The following is a 19,095-nucleotide window of genomic DNA, read 5'->3' as shown; positions in this document are numbered from 1 at the left end:
TACAATTAAAAGGTTAATTTGGTCATTTCACATTCAAAATCAATTTTGATTCAAACTATCCAAACAACATCCACTCATAAGAATCACTTTTAAATAAGTTTATCCAAACAAAAATCAATTCATATCTAACTAACTTTTAATCAAAATCAATTCTCTTAAACTCAATTATGTTAAAATCAATTCTCACCGTCGCCATACTAAACACACACTATAATAGGTGAATTACAATGTTCACCATTGGACCTCCTTTATGAAGTGCACATTAGAGTCGCCCATATTATATAGACAATTACTTTTCCCACCCTATGACCTTCTCATGCGCCCTGTAAAATTTCCAAAAATGCCTTTGTGCATTCCGGATTTTAAAATCCAGATTCATGTTTACTATTTCATATTTTATAATCCGGACAATTCTTATGTATAATCAGCCATTAGACTCTCTCACATTTCAACAGTTTTGAGTTTTGCTTTTAAAAACAACAAAAAAAACTAAGTAAAAAAATGCTAAAAACCTATCAAATAAAATCATAAAAATATAAAAATAGCACCAAAAAATTCTAAAAATCAAATAAAACTAATGCAAATTTTTTCGGATTTTTCTGAGAATATGAAAAATTAAAAAAAATGAAAAATGGGTCTAAACGATGGAATTTTAGATTTTGAGGGGCGGAGTCCCACAAGAAGTTCCTTCTAAGGGAGTCATGGTCCTTGAATTTTTTCTGATTTTCTGGGAAAATTTCGGAGCAATCCGATCAAGTAGCCCGAAAACCCGGTTTTTAACTAAGAACATGTAACAATGACCCAAAACATAAGGATCAGAGTTAGGAAGATTAATATTGTCCCTAAAATGACTATCCATTATATAATCCGAACTATTTTACCTTAAAAAGGGTGTTTAGGGGGTTTCCGGATTATGTAATCCGAAAACATCATGTAACGCGCCCTATTTTTTGAAGTTTCCGGATTACAAAATCCGGAAAAATCCGTTACTCATTTTTTCACCCTTTAACAAAAGAAAACACCATTCCGAATGGTAATTTTGAAAAAAAGAAAGCGCGCGAGGGAAGATATAGGGTGGGAAAAGTAATTCTCTATTATATATCAGAGTAATGAGTAATATTATCGCTACTCTTTTTATTAGTAGTAGTTATAATGTGTATAAATAAGAGTAATGCTTATTACTATTATTATTAGTAGTTATAATAACGTCTATAAATAAGAGTAATGCTTATTACTATTATTAGTAGTAGTTATAATGTGTATAAATCAAATACTCTAGCTAATTTGAAAGTGTTGTAACCAAACATTCATTTACCACGGTACTAAAAATCATTAAAAAAAAAAAGTTAATAAGCATGCATGTCTTTAGCTTCGATTTTATTAACCACAAAGTTTTTCCGTTGGGGAAAATCTCCATGACATGTATGACACTAAATAAAATATCTCCACCAACGAACATTAATTCCCAACACTGTCTGTAGAATATAGTGAGGTTATTTTGTCATCATCATTCTTCTTTTGGTTACAATGTGTTCATAGCATAAAATTTCCACCATCGTTAAAAAATGACAATCTCCGTTGAAACACACGAAGTGGTTTTCCCCCTCCCAATTTAATTTACTCCATACACAAGAGTCATAAATCAAATCTCTCATTACTTAAAAAATCTAAGTCTCTTCTTACCACTTAAACCAAGTCATTCTTTGTTATCATCACCATTCTATCCCACTTTAATAATTTCAATCGTTCACAGTACATATATTGTTCACACATTTATGTACAGTGGCATCGTCCAGCAGAAAGTGCAGGATCTCCATATCATCACAGTCTCAGCTGGTGATGTAATCAATGCTATTTCGAAAAAAATAAGAGTTAAGTTGTGAAACAACCATTTGTATCCGCTTGTATTTGTCAAACAGACATTAATGAGTTCACTGTCTTCATCTTGAGGATACGTAGGACCATGAGATACCACTCTTAAGGGGATCACCATTAGAATTTGAAACAATGTTCTAGCATCTTAAAAGTATAGTGTTTTGTGTTCCATCCAAAACATAAACTCTTGTGCCCAAAGAACGTAACAGTTTCAAATATTAATCAGATGTCACTTCTCAATATAATGAGTACTATTACTAGATAACAATTTTCATTAGCATCTGTGATGATATAAACTAATACGTCCCAATTCTGAAAGAAACTGAATAATATTAATATGCAACTTACAATTGGATGACGTGCAATTGAGGAGGTTTGGTAGCTCTATTGGGAAAAGGGGTTGGAGATCCTGGGTTGAAACCCAGACAAAGGAGTAAATATTAATCTAACAAACTAGCTACTAACATTTGCCATTCAAGGAAAAAAAAAAGTCCCTCAAAAGATGATAATTGGAACATTACAGAAGTAATTCTGCTTTTTCGGTAGTAGCTGTAACTGGAGCATCTTTGACAATCTAACAACATTTCCCTCAACGACAATAAAAAAATACTTTATGGCAATAATGAGTTCTTTAAATTTTACAGGTAATCCCAACAAATCACATCATAGCTAGAAAACATGTAAATGAATCTTTCACAGAACATGGAGCAAATTTTCATTTGCCATCAATATTGCCATTTTAGAGGCAGTGTGGAAAATTCAGGTACTAGACTTGTAATTTCCTTTGTAACAAAGCATTCGAAGAGATAATAAAATCAATGTTGTGAAGATATTTTATGCCAAAATAGAAAACTCACCCTGTATTGGTAAGTATTTCAGTGCATTTAAATATCAGTAGTTCACCCCAAAAAAAATATCAGTATAGCATTTCAATGTTGATATCTTAGTGATGAACATAGCAGGTACAAAAGAATGTAACTGAAGATTATCACTGCAATTATTGGAGATACTAATGCCCTAAGCTCATCAGCCGCACAATCGGACTGGCTTGAGGATGGGATCACTAGCAAATCGCTACATGTACTGAGCTAGTGAAAGTATAAGAAGAAATTTTTAGTTAATAAGGAAATAAATAGATTGGGGAGGGGGTGGGTGAAGGAGGCATATCAGTAAGGCATTATCATTTTTTTCTATAAAACAAAGGTGGCATAATACAAAGCAGATCATTGCAGGGAACCCCACATGGAGATACCTGAGAAAAAGACAAAGGCATGATCTGCCACTACTTTTACAACAATAACTTATCAACGAGATGCTTCTTTCGACATTTTGTCTTTACGTGTCACTGGATCTGTCCTACAAAAATCAAGAGCCTGTCATCAATAACGAACTGAAGCATCTTGCCATCCAGGCATACAAAAAAAAAAAAAACGACTCAAGCCCTGTCCAATGGGATATTAAAGCAAAACTAAACCAAAGACAGAAACAAACACAAACCACCAGCACTTCGGTAAAGTGCAATCTTGCAGCAAAAGGTTACATAATACTGGTGTAAATAATCATGCATAGTATGATTCATGATACATTTTGACTCAATTGGAAAAATTGGCCTTCCAATTCACAGTTCATATCCTGATCTAACAACCATGTACAAAAACGCTTTAAACCAATAAGGCGTCCATCAAATGATAACATAAAAATATGAATGCTAAAACAGATCTCTCCATAAAAGGATTGGTAAGTGAGAATTTGACCTTTGAAAAACCAATGCAAATAAAGCATATATAATACAAAGGTATATACAAAAATGAGATTATATGGGAAGAGGAGGAATAATGGTACCTTATTAGTTAAGAGTCATCGCCTGGGTTTATTTTTGCAGCAGCGAAACTCAGCTAAGAGAGCTATATGATCTGAGGACCATTCAGGAGAAGGTAGTGCTGTGTCTTTCCTCAAACTCTCCTCATCCAATAACTCTAATAATGACTCCACAACCAATGAATCCGCTGAAAAACAAAAAATTCACTAAATAAAAGGCAAATAGGATGTTGAACTGATCAAATGAGATGATGTTGCAAGATAGCTCACCTGTGTAAAATATATAATCAAGAGAGCCAATAAAATCTCTAGTGACATTTGTAAATAAAGGTTCGTTTGTTGAGCTATCCATTCTCCGCTTATGCTGCTCATATCCAAGACCAACCGTTCTTGCAAACGAAGAATAAGCACTGACCTGAAAATGTAATTAACCAACAACCCACAACCAATGAATATAAAATCAGGACCAAAAATTGAGGAAAGAGCACAATTACAGTGGGAGACCTGGAAAAAGTACATAATATTAGACAAACTATTCCAAGTTTTGCTATACATTACCAGTGGCAACTGGTGAATCAATTTGCTATGAGGACGCAATATGTTGAGTGGGTCAACTGCTAAATCAGGGTGGGATGGGTCTACCTTGCCCATTGCAAGAAGTGCATGAGGAGCACTACAACAAAGTCAAAACATAACCTTTAAAAACAGATTTCTGATAAGAAACTCTTGCAGAACAAAAGTATTGAAAAAGAGAAGCGATCAAACCTTCCCGGAACTGAATTGAAATCTCCACAAACCAGCATTGGAATGTCTGCACTGACGGCAATTTTCTCCAATCCTTTCAAGAGAGTGTGCACCTAAAAAGGGTAGTAAATTAACACGTGTTGCATTCAAAATAAACACACCGGTCAGAAATAACAAGTAAAAGAAATGACTTACCTGCCAGAGCTTGACATCCTTTAAATCTTGGTGGACATTTACATGTGTATTTGCCTAAAGCCCACAAGCAACATGAGAGTTAATAATAGATATTTATATCACCGATAAAAAGGTTTTAATCTAAACCAACAAAAGAAAAAAGCATGGAGAGATGAGAATTACAACATCTTCAAATGACGAATATATGAATAATGATTTTTTAAATACTTGAACCACACATATAGTGTTATCTCTTTAGAATTTTTTTGAAGAAAAACAAGCATACACCTCATAAGTTGGCAGAATAGTCATCATTTCTATTGTAAATGACAACCTTTACTGACAATACACAAGAAAAGAATGTTCACGAAGCATGACAGTAGAAAAGGGCATATCATTCAAAAGATAATACATGGTACAACTAAAAACAGGAAAATGGAAAAAAAAATTGAACTCATATGCAATGTAGATATAAAATACAGTATCACAAATTGTGGGCCTTGAAGGCAAGAGTAGACATGACTATACCACACACAGAAGTTGTCTTTTCCCTGGATTATCAACAGGCTGATTGTTAACTTTTGCTTCTAAAACAACTATTAGTGCGACATTATCCTAAAAATTTAAAGAAAACTTTGTAAGTACAGGTTCCAAGAAGCAATGACTTTCAGAAAACATAAGTGCAATATTTGGTAAAATAAGCTACCTTAACCAGCCGATTCAAGGCAATTTTCTTCTGAGTGGTTGGAATCATGGCATCTGTTAAAGACTGTGCAGCCTTATTAAACTCAACCTGCAAGCAAGCAAACAATAATTATAGTGCACAAACTTACAAGTACTACTGCACACAAAACCAAATTCCAACCTCATATTTCTTCACATGTGAGAATCTGTCTCTACGGAAAAATGTTGCACAACCATCAATTGTATTTATGTTGCCATTATATACCTGTGAACCCACCATAAATACATTAATATAAAAAAGTATTTAAAACTTGTGAGTTTAAAACTATAAGAAATCAGAATACTGTAACAACAACCTCGTTTGTTTTTCTCTTGTAAAGACCGTGATAGCCATGTTTGTCCAGTTCAGGAGCGAAAAATTCATCATAATGATCACTTTGAACCTGAGAGCAAACAGAATGCATGTTAGCTGATAGAGAGCCTATTAGAATATACGATGCAACATACAAATACGAAGAATTTAGTTGAGTTAGATTAACGGGGGAAGAAATGTATTCTATCACAAAATGACTAGGGTTAACTGGATCATCCCACCACAATACCACAGCCCAAAAGAATCCACCTATGATTTTAAAAGGAAAAGGAAATTAGACAGGCTCAAATATACCAAAGGCAACATCAGTCAAGCTTTTGCGATCCAAAAACATCTATGTTAAGACTGGTAATTCACTAAATTGAATTACTTACTGTTCACAAGAAATGGTTGAGCATCAATGGGGCAAGAACTAAACCAGAGTAAAAAATGAGAGCACACATAAAATGAGAATCTACACTCTAAAACATTTGAGAGGCCTTTTCTCGCCTACACAATATGAAATACAGCAAACTGTTTTCTCACTACTAACTGACTCCTATTTATCCTTTTCAAGTAACTAACTTCCACTCTTCTAAATAACTCCTGTTGCTGCCTCAATGATAGCTGTTACAGTTATTGATTTCCCTTTAAGTCCTCTTATTTTGTCTAAAATACACTCTTTTAATTAATAGGGGACTATCAATCTCATATGGAACAATAAAACAGATGTTTTTTATTCAACATCAACCCAGAAATATCTTGAATAAGATGAGTTGAATATCAGCACACTTATTAATTTAAGTTTCTCAACAATAAAACCATAGACAAATAACATTTATATACCTCCTGGAGACAAATAATATCGGCACGGTAACCAACTATTTCTCGTAACAAGTTTTGTCTGCGATACGGCCAGGATAGAGCCCATGAAGGGCAGTAATTGTATAGATCATTTGAGGCATATGAATCAGACAATATGTTGTATGATAAAACAGTAAAAGTTCCTGATGATGTTATACGCCCATCCACATCCAAACTACCCATCGCGTCAACAGGTATCAGTTGGCGAGGGATAGGTGAGGGAGCTGGAATGACCCGTGAAGTTAGTATAGTGTTTGTGTGCCCCACGGTAAGTTTTGTCTCTGCATCAACTACAACACACTCAAATTTAAGGACATGACCAACGTCATCGGCTGATGGGGTATATGTCTTTGATCGTCCAACTTCAAACCAAGTTTCACCGCCATTTCGTTGTGAAACAGTTGTAGGATACACAGTTGCAGACCCATTTGTCAGGTTAGCACTAGAAGCAGACGAGGATAAGCTGGTATTGATTGACCCAGACCCAGAATTATTAAATCTCCCAAATACCTCCTCCTCCTCATTTCCATTTTCATTAACTGCGCTTGCAGCACGGTCATGTAAGACTCGGTGGTGCTGCCATGCATCTGAGAAACACTTTGGACTGCAATGGTAACTTTTGGAAACAGGTATTTTAGCCTTAAGACAACCTAGGCACTGCAATGTGGCCTGCTCGGATGGATGCACACTACAAACAGCAACCTTTTTATCACTCTGTACACGATACCTACCAAATCAAATGATATTGTTAAATAGGAGACGTAAGAAGTTCAACTTTTATAACAGATCAACAGGAAAATTACACAAGGTATTCTGGATCAAATTGGTCTTGAACATAATCAAAATAATCATAAGCAATTATTTAAGTAACCAACTTTATCTGCTAATTAAATTTCTTGCAACACTAGTCCAAATTTTGACCCATAATGCCATAATCTTCAATAATTATCTATGTCTAAATTTCATGAAGGACCAGAAAAAGCTGATGTCACCCAACAAGCATGCTGAATCATTGATTACATAGAAAGCATACCCCATACCGTTTTTGTAGTATAGCTGGACTTTATTTATGCTTTATATTGTGTTTAATTACATTCAAAAAACGACAATTCAAATGATCAACCATACCTAGCAGAAAATGTAGGATTCATTTTACAGTTCAAAAACAATATAAAAACTTTAGGAGAACTTATAACCAATCCCATTTGTACAAACCAAAACGAAAATATCCATCTCCACTCTCCGCGATGATATCAGTGAAAGAGAAATACCATATCCTGTTGGTGTTTATGGCTAAAATTTAAATGACACGTGATTTATTGAGAAACAATAATATGTACAACACATACTTGAATTTCGATATATGTGAATAATAAAATCATGTGCACGCTAATACTGCAAAGGATAAGACCTGGGACATGAATGTGAATAAAACCATGCAAAACTGCATTAGCCAGTGGAGTACACACAGGAGAATATTTGAATGATCGCATGAATTAGCAAAGCTGATGCAAAATAGCTTCCAAAGAAAAGTAAAGTAGAAGGTAACAAAATATAGATTACACAGGAAATAGTCCAGAAACTACAATCTTAGCTCGAGCTTCTGTTATCCAAAAAAATAATAATACTGGCATTAACAATGCAAACAAAACTAAATTAATAACATGGGGGAAAATAAATAAATAAATAAATAAATTTGATTGTACTGTTTCAACAAACATATTGAAGCTCAAAGTATCACTCCGCAAGAAAAACCTGATAAGCTGATAGATACTGGATATTTTTTTTATAACATAAGCAAAAACAACTGAATTAACTACCCAAAGTCACCAAAATTGAAAATTGAATATCCACATTAGACAAAATGACAATAGAAAAAACAAACATAACTTAAGGATATGTTCAGATTAACTTATCTGAGCTTATCAATCACACAACTCTTCATATCTTCTTATAGCTTATATGAAAAACATTTTGACTTTATTTTATTTATGATTTATGATAAGTGCTTATGCAATTAAGTTATTTATCCAAACAGGGCTTAAAAGAGGGAAATGAATTGAGAAACACTGACCACTTATAGCGCAAAAAATGACCATCTAAAGGAGCGGATTCGGAGACATCGTCGGTTGTAACAGTCTTGTCAGGCCGGCGTAAGAGCACATAAGGCGTGAGCTCACAGCCTACAATGGGAATATCAGAAGGAAGATGCACACGCAGCACGTTCAGCATTCTTCACTTTTCACCGCAATCCAACAACAATCAATGGTAACAACACCGCAATTCAAGCAATTTTTATGGTGGCGGATACCAGGCGGATCCGCCATTTACTTCACCTCAATACCCGCCAGCCTTGAATCACCTCAATTCAAACCCTAATTCAATTCAAAACCACCTTTCGATCTAATTCGGAATTTCAGGGAAATTGAAAGTGGATGAATAAATCGAGCAACAAATCGGATTTCGAAATTTGTTCGTTAGAGAGATAAAATTGGGTTTTAGAGAGAGAAAGAGGAAATGGGATCGAAATTAGGGTTTTACAGAGAAATTGAAAGTAATTGCATAAAAAAAATGCGAATTGCAAAGAAGAGATAGATGAGGCTATAGTTATTTTGTATTTGTTTATGTCTATTTTCAGTATAAAATGATTTTTTATAAAGTTTGATTATTTACCTCATCAGACATTTTTTAGTCAAAAATTCTCTGTTCCAGCAAAAATTTTACCACTCTTGGTTGGATTTCAAATTTGACCGTTTTCTTCTTTCTCTTAATTTTGATTCTGAATTGAATGAATAAACTTTGCAATTTTATTAGTATCTTTCTTGAATAAACTTGCTGGTACTCATAGAATGTATACTTTGAGATTCTCTCAAAATAGAAAAAAAATGTCCATTACAAAGCGTGGGGACAAAATGTGCAATATTTTATCCTATGAATAGAAGTGACAGGAGTGCCAAGTGTGTTTGTAGTTGTACTGTAGGATCGCTTCTTTTGTGTTATTAGGACATTGATTTCTTTTCTCTTCTTTCATGTAAACATGTCTAAAAATTTACACAAGAAAAGATATATTTTGGATGTAAAATGATGGTTTAATTATCTCAGCATTGTGAGTTGAATTATATATATATATATTTTTTTAGGGATTCTGAGTTGAATTCTATGAAGCCCGGATACAGATACGAGTGCAGGTAGGATATGATACGGGTACGTGGATACGCGAATTTTTTTAAATTTAGAATACGATACGGCTAGGATACGTTGACAAATTTTTTATACTAAATCTTATATGTATGTGAAATACTTAAAGAAAATAAACACTGATTACTCTTAATTATTATATTATTATAAAAGTCGCGATTTTTGAAAAATAATACATGTGATCAAAATAAAAAATGTAAAGTTTTTTTTTATAAACCATATTATATTTTCATATGTTGGGATATCGAGAGAAGCATCATTAAAAAAACTCAACACAAATTTGCGATGAATGTTTGAATAATATCAACATCATCAACTGACTTGAATATCTCCCGTTCGATATAACATATCATCAAGTCATTGAACCACACATCGTTGATCATGTTGGTAACAATTCTTTCTCATAGGCTTATAAGATTATTTTACTAGCTTATTGACATGAGTTGATAACTGGTGTACTTCCAACTTTTGTTGATGTTGGTAATAGCTTTGGTGCACCCGCTATTGTTGAAGATCCACGAATTAGAAGTTAAAGTCTGATTTATTATGCCTTGTTGTAGAAGTGATTGTAAGTTTTTCTATGTATAAAGTGATTTGTAAGTTTTTTTTTTTATGTATGAAGTGATCGTTACCATATTTTAAATGAGAAATGGAGAATATACATAGATTTTGATCTATGTGAGTATTGAGTTTTGATCTGGGTGAATGGTATAATAGTTCATAGTTAGGGAGAATTATTCTAGTTAAGTCACTTCAACAATTTATTCTAAAAATTGATTATAGTAATCGATTTTAAATTCCAATGATATTGATCATAATATTTTATTATACTGATTAAATTAATTTTAGTGGTAATTTTATGAATTATTCATCTTTAGAATTTATAGTAGAATAGAAAATATAAAAATAAAAAAATAATGATAAGTTTTAGTGACAGCTAAACCGTAGGTAGAGGAGGTCCATAATGTATTTTAAAATGGTCACCTTAGAATCACCTACATTTTTTTCCGTAGGTAAATGTGGGAAACATGTAGTGACAGCCATTTGACAATGACAAACAGATTTGAATACGGAAATTTGCCCTATAGTGACGGATTTTGGCTGTTACTATAAGTCAAATTTCTTGCAAATTTCTTATAGCGATACAAAGAAAGTATTGGTTGAACCCGGGCGTGTGCCCAGGCTAGCTGGGCCTTAAAAACGCCCATGTTTGTAGGGTTTAGGAAATGAAAATCGACCGGACGAGGTTGAATGATCTTCTAACCCATTTTCTTTGTAGGGTTTGGAAAATGAAAGTCGACTCGGACGAGGTTGAATGATATAAGCACCATGAACTGTTGCACGTACTACAGATGTGTGAGCATGCCACCATAATGTTACTCCTTATTGTGTCATATTAAATTTGTATGTAAATTTATTTTTAGGAAGAATTGAACATTAGGTTATATATTCAGGAACATCTGCCCATGCACTAAATAGCTGGAATACTCTCTCTGGCTTTACATACATAGTTCAAAAAATTCATAAACAATTAGATGTTAAATTCAATATTTTTCGTCAACAAAAAAAAAAAAAAATTTAATTCAATATTTGGCTTGTAAAAAAATAGTCTCCATTCATGGATCAAGCATCAACTATAGAGACTGGATATACTTTTTAACTGTGACAAACCAAATCTTGGAAAAAGTTACAAAAATAATAGAAGCGAACCAGCTTTCAATTATTTTACACCCATCTTTCAATATTAAATAATAGGCTAAATTGCATTTTTGGTCCCTTAACTATTTAGGTGGTATTGTTTTAGTTCCTTAATTAAAATTTGATTTATTTTGGTCCCTTAACTTCTCTCTATTACACATTTTGGTCATTTCCGTTAGTTTTAATTCAAAAACGTTAGAGTTTCTTCATCTTCTTCTCCTCTTTTTCATCTTCATATCATCTCCATCAACCTTCAACAACAAGAATCACAAAAAAATTTCAGAAGAAAATGAAGAAAACTTAACATTTTTGAATTAAAACTAATGAAAAGATCAAAATGTGTAACAGAGAGAAGTTAAGGAACCAAATAAATCAAATTTTAATTAAGGGACCAAAGCGAGACTACTTAAATAATTAAGGGACCAAAAATACAATTTAACCTAAATAATATCAAACTTTTTTGTAGAGTGCATTCGCCTGAGCGTCGGCTCTTAGGGGTATTGCAATGATAGGATATATTAGATTTTTTAAGTGGAATAGTAGAGTTCATTTGCATGAGTGTCTGACTCCTGCATACACCAATTGAGTTATGATAATACAACATCATATTAGATTTTTGGGTTAAATATGTTTTTAATCCTTATAAATATACCAACTTTTCGTTTTAGTCTCTCTAAAATTTTCCTTCAACTTTTAGTCCCTTCAAATTTTTTTATCTTCACTTTTGGTCCCTCTTTTAAAGTAAACTCATATATAGAATTAATATTTTTTAATAAAATTTTCCAGAAAAATTTATAATATTATAAGAATTTCTCTCAAAAAAATTTAGAATTTTTTAACAAAACATGAATTTAATATGAATTTTTATATTTTTGAAGGTTAAAAATTCATATTTAATTTATGTTTTGCTAAAAAATTCTATTTTTTTTTACAATATTCTTAACATTTCTGCACAATTTCATTTAAAAATACAAAAATTAACTTAAAAATAGGGACCAAAAGTAATGGTTGAAAATTTTATAAGGACTAAAAGTTGAAGAAAATTTTTAGAGGAACTAAAACGAAAAGTTGGTATATTTATAGGGACTAAAAACATATTTAACCCTAGATTTTTTATATTAAAGTTTAACTAAATTCTATAAACTCATTTTATAAGACTAAGAGTGAAACTCTTGATCTATGCTCACATAGACAACCAAAACTTCAAAGATTCGGAAATTAACAATTTTGTGTGCATGGAGTCTAATTTCTTAATCAATGTGACAAGGTCACATATCCATCATAGAGACTCAATTCACCATCTTTAAGGAAACTCTCCACGTGAAACTTTTGTACATGACCTATGTCTCCTTTTCTTCATCCATTTTCAGGAACACCCCAAAATACCCTCCATACATCTTTATCACATGCTCTGAATCCTCTGCACACAACAACAACACACCAAATATCTTCTAACCCCTTTTCTTTGTAGGGTTTAGGAAATAAAAATCGACTCGGACGAGGTTGAATGATCTTCTAACCAATTTTCTTTGTAGGGTTTGGAAAATGAAAATCGACCCGAACGAGGTTGAATGATAAAAGCACTATGAACTGTTGCACATACAACTGATGTGTGAGCATGCCACCATAATGTTACTCCTTGTTGTGTCATATTAAATTTGTATGTAAATTTATTTTCAGGATGAATTGAACATTGGGTTATATATTGAGGAACATCTGCCCATATAGCTGGAATACTCTCCCTGCCTATACATACATACATAGTTCAAAAAATTCGTAAACAATTAGATGTTAAATTCAATATATTTCATCAACAAAAAAAATAAAAATTTAAGGCTTAATTGCACTTTTGCCCCCCTAACCAATTAAAATACAAAACAGCCCTGTATGTATTGGATCTTTGGCAGTTTTGGCCCCCAAAACCACTTTTGACTTAGTCTTCCCTGACGTGGCACCCACAATGGTCGACACGTGGCACCTCAGCGAAGACTAAGTCAAAAGTGGCATTAGGGGCCAAAACTGCCAAAGATCCAATGCATAGGGGGCTGATTTGTATTTTAATTAGTTAGGGGGCCAAAATCGCAACTTTTGAAAAGATATGGGGCTTGTAAAAAAATAGTCTCCATTCATGGATCAAACATGAACTGTAGAGACTGGATATATTTTTTAATTGTGACGAACCAAATCTTGAAAAAATTAGTCTAATACCCAAGATTGGTGAAAGGTTTAAAAAGTGTTATAATATCACATGAACTCATGTTATTCAAATTGTTTACCAATGAATTATTTGCTATGGGTTTAAAAAATGTTATAATATGTTGAATTGATTTATTTTCTATATAATTTAAGAACTCCTTGTTAAAAAAAAACAAAAAGAGAGTAATAAATTATAGCAACACTACAGAATAATTCATGTGACCCATGGATGGGTATGGTTTTAGGTACCCTATGCATCAGCCATAACGGTAGTCACTAGTCATTATGAACTATGAACAATGGTGGAAGAGATTATTTTTTGGGTTGGAGTTAAGGATAGCTTTACCTGGAAGAAGATGATGATTTTATTTCTAAAACGCATTAAAGATCTTGAGCCGAAAATGTTGAAGAGAGAGATACTTAATGGTGGAAGAAAGAGAAAAGAGTTTATTTATTTTTTCTTTAAAAGTTAATTATATATGACACTCTTATTTGTTGTTTATAAATAACAAGTGTTATGTGCGTCTCTTCTCTTCTCCTTACTTATTACTCAATGTTTTTGGTACAACCACCCCACCACATCTCAACAATACTCTTGCACCTTCCCACTCTCCCACCACCTCACCAAAAATCTCTTGCAACTTCTCTTATCAATTTGAATCTAACAAGCTATGTCTGCTCAAGCATCTCTAGGTGTGGAATAGAGTATCAAATTCATCAACATACTTAATTGTAAAAGGCTACTTCGATTACTAATTCATGTTAACATATTTGATTAGTCTCGAGAACCCAATTGAAGAAGAATCAGAGGATAAAGTTCTGCCGCCAAAATTCAAGTTCAAAGTCTCAGGGGTTCTTCAATCCTCAATGATTCCCTTGTGAGTAATGATACTGGGGTCCTTTGCTTTGTTATCATATTTGCAACATTTAAATAATATGACATCTGAATGTGCATTGCAGTGGATTTATAAGGCACACATTCAATTGGATTTTTCTAAGTACTTGCGTGCAGACACATGTTAGTGCTCATCTGTCTGCTTTTTTTTTGGTAGATAGACGAAATGGCAAAGCCATTATAAACTCACACACACAAGTGGAGGAACCGGGGTTCGAACCCCAATCATGACATCCGGCTTAACAATTTTGGCATTTTGCCAGTCGAGCTAGGACTTGTGGATGTCTGCTTTACTTAGTCTATATATCATTTATAAATTTGTAAAAATATATTAATGGAAGTTACGAAACTTTACGCGGTTATTTGAAAAAAAAATTCAGTTATTTGATTGGGTAAAAGGACATAATTGTGAATTGAATGATTTAAATTAACGGTAAAATTGAAGAAAAAAAATGTTTACACCAGAACTTGGCGCCACTTTATATATTTTCGATCCCATTTTAAGTTGAATCCTGTTGATGTGATATCCATTTATTAACTTTCTTAATGCCTGGATTCACAATTGTTACTTGAAGATGTGGGTATTGTAGGTTTACCTTGAAGAAGAGAGGTGCTCTTCCTGGAGTTTATGACTATTTCGATAACCAGCGAAAAATTGCTTTGCACTACTCAGCTGATCTGCCATGTATTAATGTCAGGAAGCCAAAACGACCCACGTATGTCCTAATTGAGGTAAATTACCTGATTTATCAACAGCTCACGATCTCACCTAGTCTCTCTGTCACTCTAGAAATTTATCAATAACTCACATCTTTACTGTTAAGATTATAAATTCATTTTCTCAAAGAATTCAAGGATGAATTCACAAACTAATGTTCCTATTTGATGTAGATTAGGTGCTTGACAATTCAAAAGAATCAATGAATGAATTAACAAACATTCAATTTTCTTTTCTTTCTGAAACTCGAATGATGTGCAGATTTATCTTTACTGTTTGATAACTATTTTCAACCATTTATGTGTTTTACTTAGATATGCTCATTGGTATCCCTGAAACACTACACCAAAGCCCTGTCCAGACTTTAATGATCCTCTCTTGTGCAAAAGTCAAGGCAGAAGCCTAAGAACGGATGAGGGTACTGTGGGGATGTAAGTCTCTTTGATATATATCGAGTAATGAATTGTCATATGAATGTCGCATCACTGAATATCATTTACAGGCGTTAAAAACAAGAGACTATGGCTCTGAACCCATGGTACGTATCTTTTGTTATTGTTTTCCTGAAAATCCCTATTTTTTTTCATGGTCATCCCCCATTCGTCTTTTATTGAGAAGCTGTTAGCGAGTGTCTGTTTTTTATTTTTCTTGAAAATATTGCAAGAAAAGCCACACAATAAAGCTTTTACTATCTAATTTGAGCGATTGAATAATAAATGGCTGTTTTTTTTTTAATGCTTAGCATCATACTTGAAATTTACATGTGTGCCCTGAACTTCTCGATGATTTTTGAATGTTTAACATCATTTTTAAAAGTTACATGCGTGCTCTTAACATTTTGAAGTGATTTTTCTGTTCCTGTTTGATAGATATAGTAAGCTCATATGGCTGTGCCAATGTTTTTCCCCACCATCTCTTTTATTATTTGGTGAAATTTATGTTGTAAAAAAAAAACATTAAATTTTTGGGATTCACTTGAATTTTACTTAATATATAAGTGTGCTAATTGTGTTGCTAGAATTGCTTCTTGTGAGCTTGAAACTGTGTACAACTAATGGTTTTATCTGTAGTACGACCATCTGCAAGCTGAATCCATACTCTCTTGTTTTAGATATATTGTTGTGCATGTTCTTTAGTGAGATGATGTTTTACTTTCTGGCTAATTATTTGTGTCAAATCTAAGTTACATTTTTATTTTTTTGGCGTTTGTCATCTATAACATATTTTTCCTAATGATTCGAATACTGTTCCCAGAAAATTGTGCAACCTGTTAAAATAGAGAAATGGTATGTGGTGAACTTTTCTGCGCGATATGATGTGCAGGGACTTGTGAGGGTTCTGATCAAATGTGGAGGAATGAAAGGAATTGTAAGTTCTATTACAGCATATTTACTGAAATATAGATAGGGGCTAACTCCATTCTGTTTCGTTTGCTCTTGGTAACTTGTTGAACAACCTTTTGATGTCTTTGAAGAAAATGGTCAGGTTAGGCTTGCTCCGCCTGTGGTCAGAGTTGAGAAAATGCTTGAACCCGTTCAGTCTAAACTTCCTGGGGCTCCCAAGTTTCTCCTTTGTCTGCTCCCTGAGAGGAAGAACACTGATCTATATGGTTAGTTCCTCGATACATTTCCATGATATATACGTGTTTCTAATGCATATCAAGAACACTCTAATTAACTGGGGTATAGGAAAACCTTAGAACATCAATACAAATAACATTTAATTTCTTCTAAAAAATCTCAGCTTATACCATTGGAGTTTTTTCTTCAAGCAAATGAATAAGCTGAACGAGATTTGGTGAAATATTGAATAGAAGTGCAAAACTCCTACTAGGTAGCAGCAACGATTATTAAGCCACTATATACAGAAATTCTTAATACTTACTCAACTTTACAAAATTGGCTTGTGAGGTGAGGGATGCTTCCCAATTACAAACATATTTTCAAGCCATACTCAGCTGCCCATTTTATTTGATCATATATAACTTGCTTTAGTCACCACCCCACTAGTATCTGAAAAACGTTGAAGAAATATGTCATGCCTTAATAATAAATTCATTTTTACAACATCAAACTTAGTTTTCTCTAGTATGACAATTGAAGTTTAAAGATAAGTTCAACTATTGCAGCTCTCTACCTCTTCAACAAGTCTGATGTCATCATAACACGGAAGATAAATCATGTGCATTCCAGGCGGCTCAATCTGACCACCAAATTGGATAACCTCATCCTACAATCATTGGACAAATGAGTATACAAGAAAATGCAAGGCAGTCATGTTGTTTAAGGATTTTATTTAAACTAAAACACCACATGCAAGCTCTTGAGCTCAAGGATTCTAGACATTGTATAATGAAAAAAATATTGTAACATTCAACATATTATACCTGCGCAATAAGGGCAACCAATTAAGGTCAAGATGAACTACCACTAAATGCAACTGCAAAACTAAAATGAACACAAGGGCATTACTTTGATTAGTAATTATATATTAACAAGCAAATTAACAAATCATTTGACATCAGCTATGTCCTACTCACGAAACTACAATACCAAACATGTGTTAGACTTAGAGGTTTTAGTAAGATGTTTAGTTAACCATAATATCTTTGTCACACTTATACACGGGGATGGATCTATGTAGTCCCCTTTGTAGGCATATGCCTGCACTATGTTTTGAAGTTTTTTTTATTTTTTTTAAGGGGTATAATATATTATATGTTAACCTCCCATTAATAGCCAAGATTTGTTGATCTTGAGTGTATTCAACACTAAAATCTCAAATTCTACTTCACATAAACAACCGATTATACAGTTAAAAGAAATCACAAATATCTAACTGGAATATGCCTATGAATAGTAAGTAAATCACTGAAGTAAAGACCAATGTTGTGGACAATATTCAGAATCATCCCTCTCAACCTCTTTCAAGCTCATGTTAACGCATTCATCATATTTGTCTCTTCAAAAGTTTAAAAGTCGTGTAAATGTAGCCAATAAAAGGGACAAACTCGTTAACAAATTTTGATCCTTCAAATGCTCTAAGGACGATAACTAAGTGACACATGTTTTTGGTCCCAGGATAATGTTTGTGATTTTCTTTAACCCAAAATTTGATCATGTGCTATATCCCATGTACTATGAAGTACAGAAAAGAAAGTTTGATTGTGGGATATGAAGAACCAAAATGCATGAAAAGTGGGAGGTGATGTTTAAGTCTTGTGTAATGAATTTTGAAAAGGACATAAGTTTTGAGAATTACACATCTTGGTTTTAAATTTGACAACTATATTGTGTTTTCTTCGTTAAAGTAATTTTTGTCCTGCAGTCTCGTCAATTTATGTGTCATAGAAATCTGATTTTGTTTTTTATTTTATTCTAAGACTAAAAATTTAGATAGGTAAACTAGGTACCTGACCGGCTTGCGGATTATGCACTTTCAATACATAGTGGTATTTATTATTTAGATCATCCATCATCTGGTTGTGTTAACCTTTTATAGCACGATGTAGTCAATATCTATTTTAATCGTCGTGTTCGTCTCTAATTTAGTTCAACAACCTCCTTTGTATCGAAAAAAAAGAGTCTGACTAACGAATGTCTCATAAATACATATGGAAATACTATATTGATTTTTTTAAAATACTCCCTACGATCGTAAATATTAGAAAAAGTTGAATCAATATAAGTTGATGGATTAATTCAAATTTTAAATCAAATGAATCAACTTTTATTAACCAAATTTTTATTTCATATGTAGGATCTAAGCTAGGCATTGCATGAATATGCCACTTTGAGACATAAGCATGTTTAATAAAAACGTGATTGTATGTACTGAAAATAGAAAGATGTCCCTAATGAGACATTTAGACCTATATGG

At 33.0% G+C, this 19,095-nt stretch overlaps 2 protein-coding genes and 1 long non-coding RNA gene across 7 annotated transcripts; 1 reads left to right on the top strand and 2 right to left on the bottom strand.

Moving 5' to 3' along the window:
• Positions 1 to 2,707: 2,707 nt before the first annotated feature.
• On the bottom strand, positions 2,708 to 9,303 carry LOC25499554 (carbon catabolite repressor protein 4 homolog 1). 3 transcript variants are annotated; one of them, XM_039827474.1, is made up of 12 exons: positions 8,586 to 9,303; positions 6,494 to 7,238; positions 5,649 to 5,738; positions 5,477 to 5,560; positions 5,318 to 5,404; positions 5,140 to 5,226; positions 4,633 to 4,686; positions 4,459 to 4,550; positions 4,252 to 4,366; positions 3,964 to 4,108; positions 3,718 to 3,881; positions 2,708 to 3,226 (listed from the first exon to the last, which is right to left on the bottom strand). In XM_039827474.1, exons 1-11 carry the CDS (start codon positions 8,741 to 8,743, stop codon positions 3,733 to 3,735), a joined length of 1,806 nt encoding a protein of 601 aa, XP_039683408.1. In that variant the 5' UTR covers positions 8,744 to 9,303; the 3' UTR covers positions 2,708 to 3,226; positions 3,718 to 3,732. The 3 variants fall into 3 exon arrangements, with proteins under 3 accessions (XP_039683408.1, XP_039683407.1, XP_024626168.2); XM_039827473.1 differs by having other exon boundaries at positions 2,737 to 3,231; positions 8,586 to 9,301; XM_024770400.2 differs by having other exon boundaries at positions 2,737 to 3,231; positions 5,652 to 5,738; positions 8,586 to 9,297.
• A 4,655-nt stretch (positions 9,304 to 13,958) lies between these two features.
• Positions 13,959 to 17,623, top strand: LOC25499553 (protein argonaute 4A). Of its 3 annotated transcripts, none has more exons than XM_039828342.1 (5): positions 13,959 to 14,296; positions 14,383 to 14,481; positions 15,089 to 15,230; positions 15,531 to 15,754; positions 16,471 to 16,589. In XM_039828342.1, exons 1-4 carry the CDS (start codon positions 14,121 to 14,123, stop codon positions 15,582 to 15,584), a joined length of 471 nt encoding a protein of 156 aa, XP_039684276.1. In that variant the 5' UTR covers positions 13,959 to 14,120; the 3' UTR covers positions 15,585 to 15,754; positions 16,471 to 16,589. The 3 variants fall into 3 exon arrangements, 1 of the variants encoding a protein (XP_039684276.1); XR_005643268.1 differs by adding an exon at positions 17,345 to 17,623 and having other exon boundaries at positions 14,039 to 14,296; positions 14,383 to 15,230; positions 16,471 to 16,825; XR_005643267.1 differs by adding an exon at positions 17,345 to 17,623 and having other exon boundaries at positions 14,149 to 14,481; positions 16,471 to 16,825.
• LOC112416346 (uncharacterized) lies at positions 16,383 to 17,742 on the bottom strand. Its single transcript, XR_005643269.1, has 3 exons — positions 17,603 to 17,742; positions 17,353 to 17,445; positions 16,383 to 17,228 (listed from the first exon to the last, which is right to left on the bottom strand). It is a non-coding gene; the product is annotated as an uncharacterized lncRNA (long non-coding RNA).
• Between the last annotated feature and the right edge of the window lie 1,353 nt (positions 17,743 to 19,095).

Source organism: Medicago truncatula, chromosome 7, assembly GCF_003473485.1.
Source record: "Medicago truncatula cultivar Jemalong A17 chromosome 7, MtrunA17r5.0-ANR, whole genome shotgun sequence".
NCBI lineage: Eukaryota > Viridiplantae > Streptophyta > Magnoliopsida > Fabales > Fabaceae > Medicago > Medicago truncatula.
The sequence above is the reverse complement of the archived record's forward strand: the minus strand, read 5'-3'. Positions and strand labels throughout refer to the sequence as shown.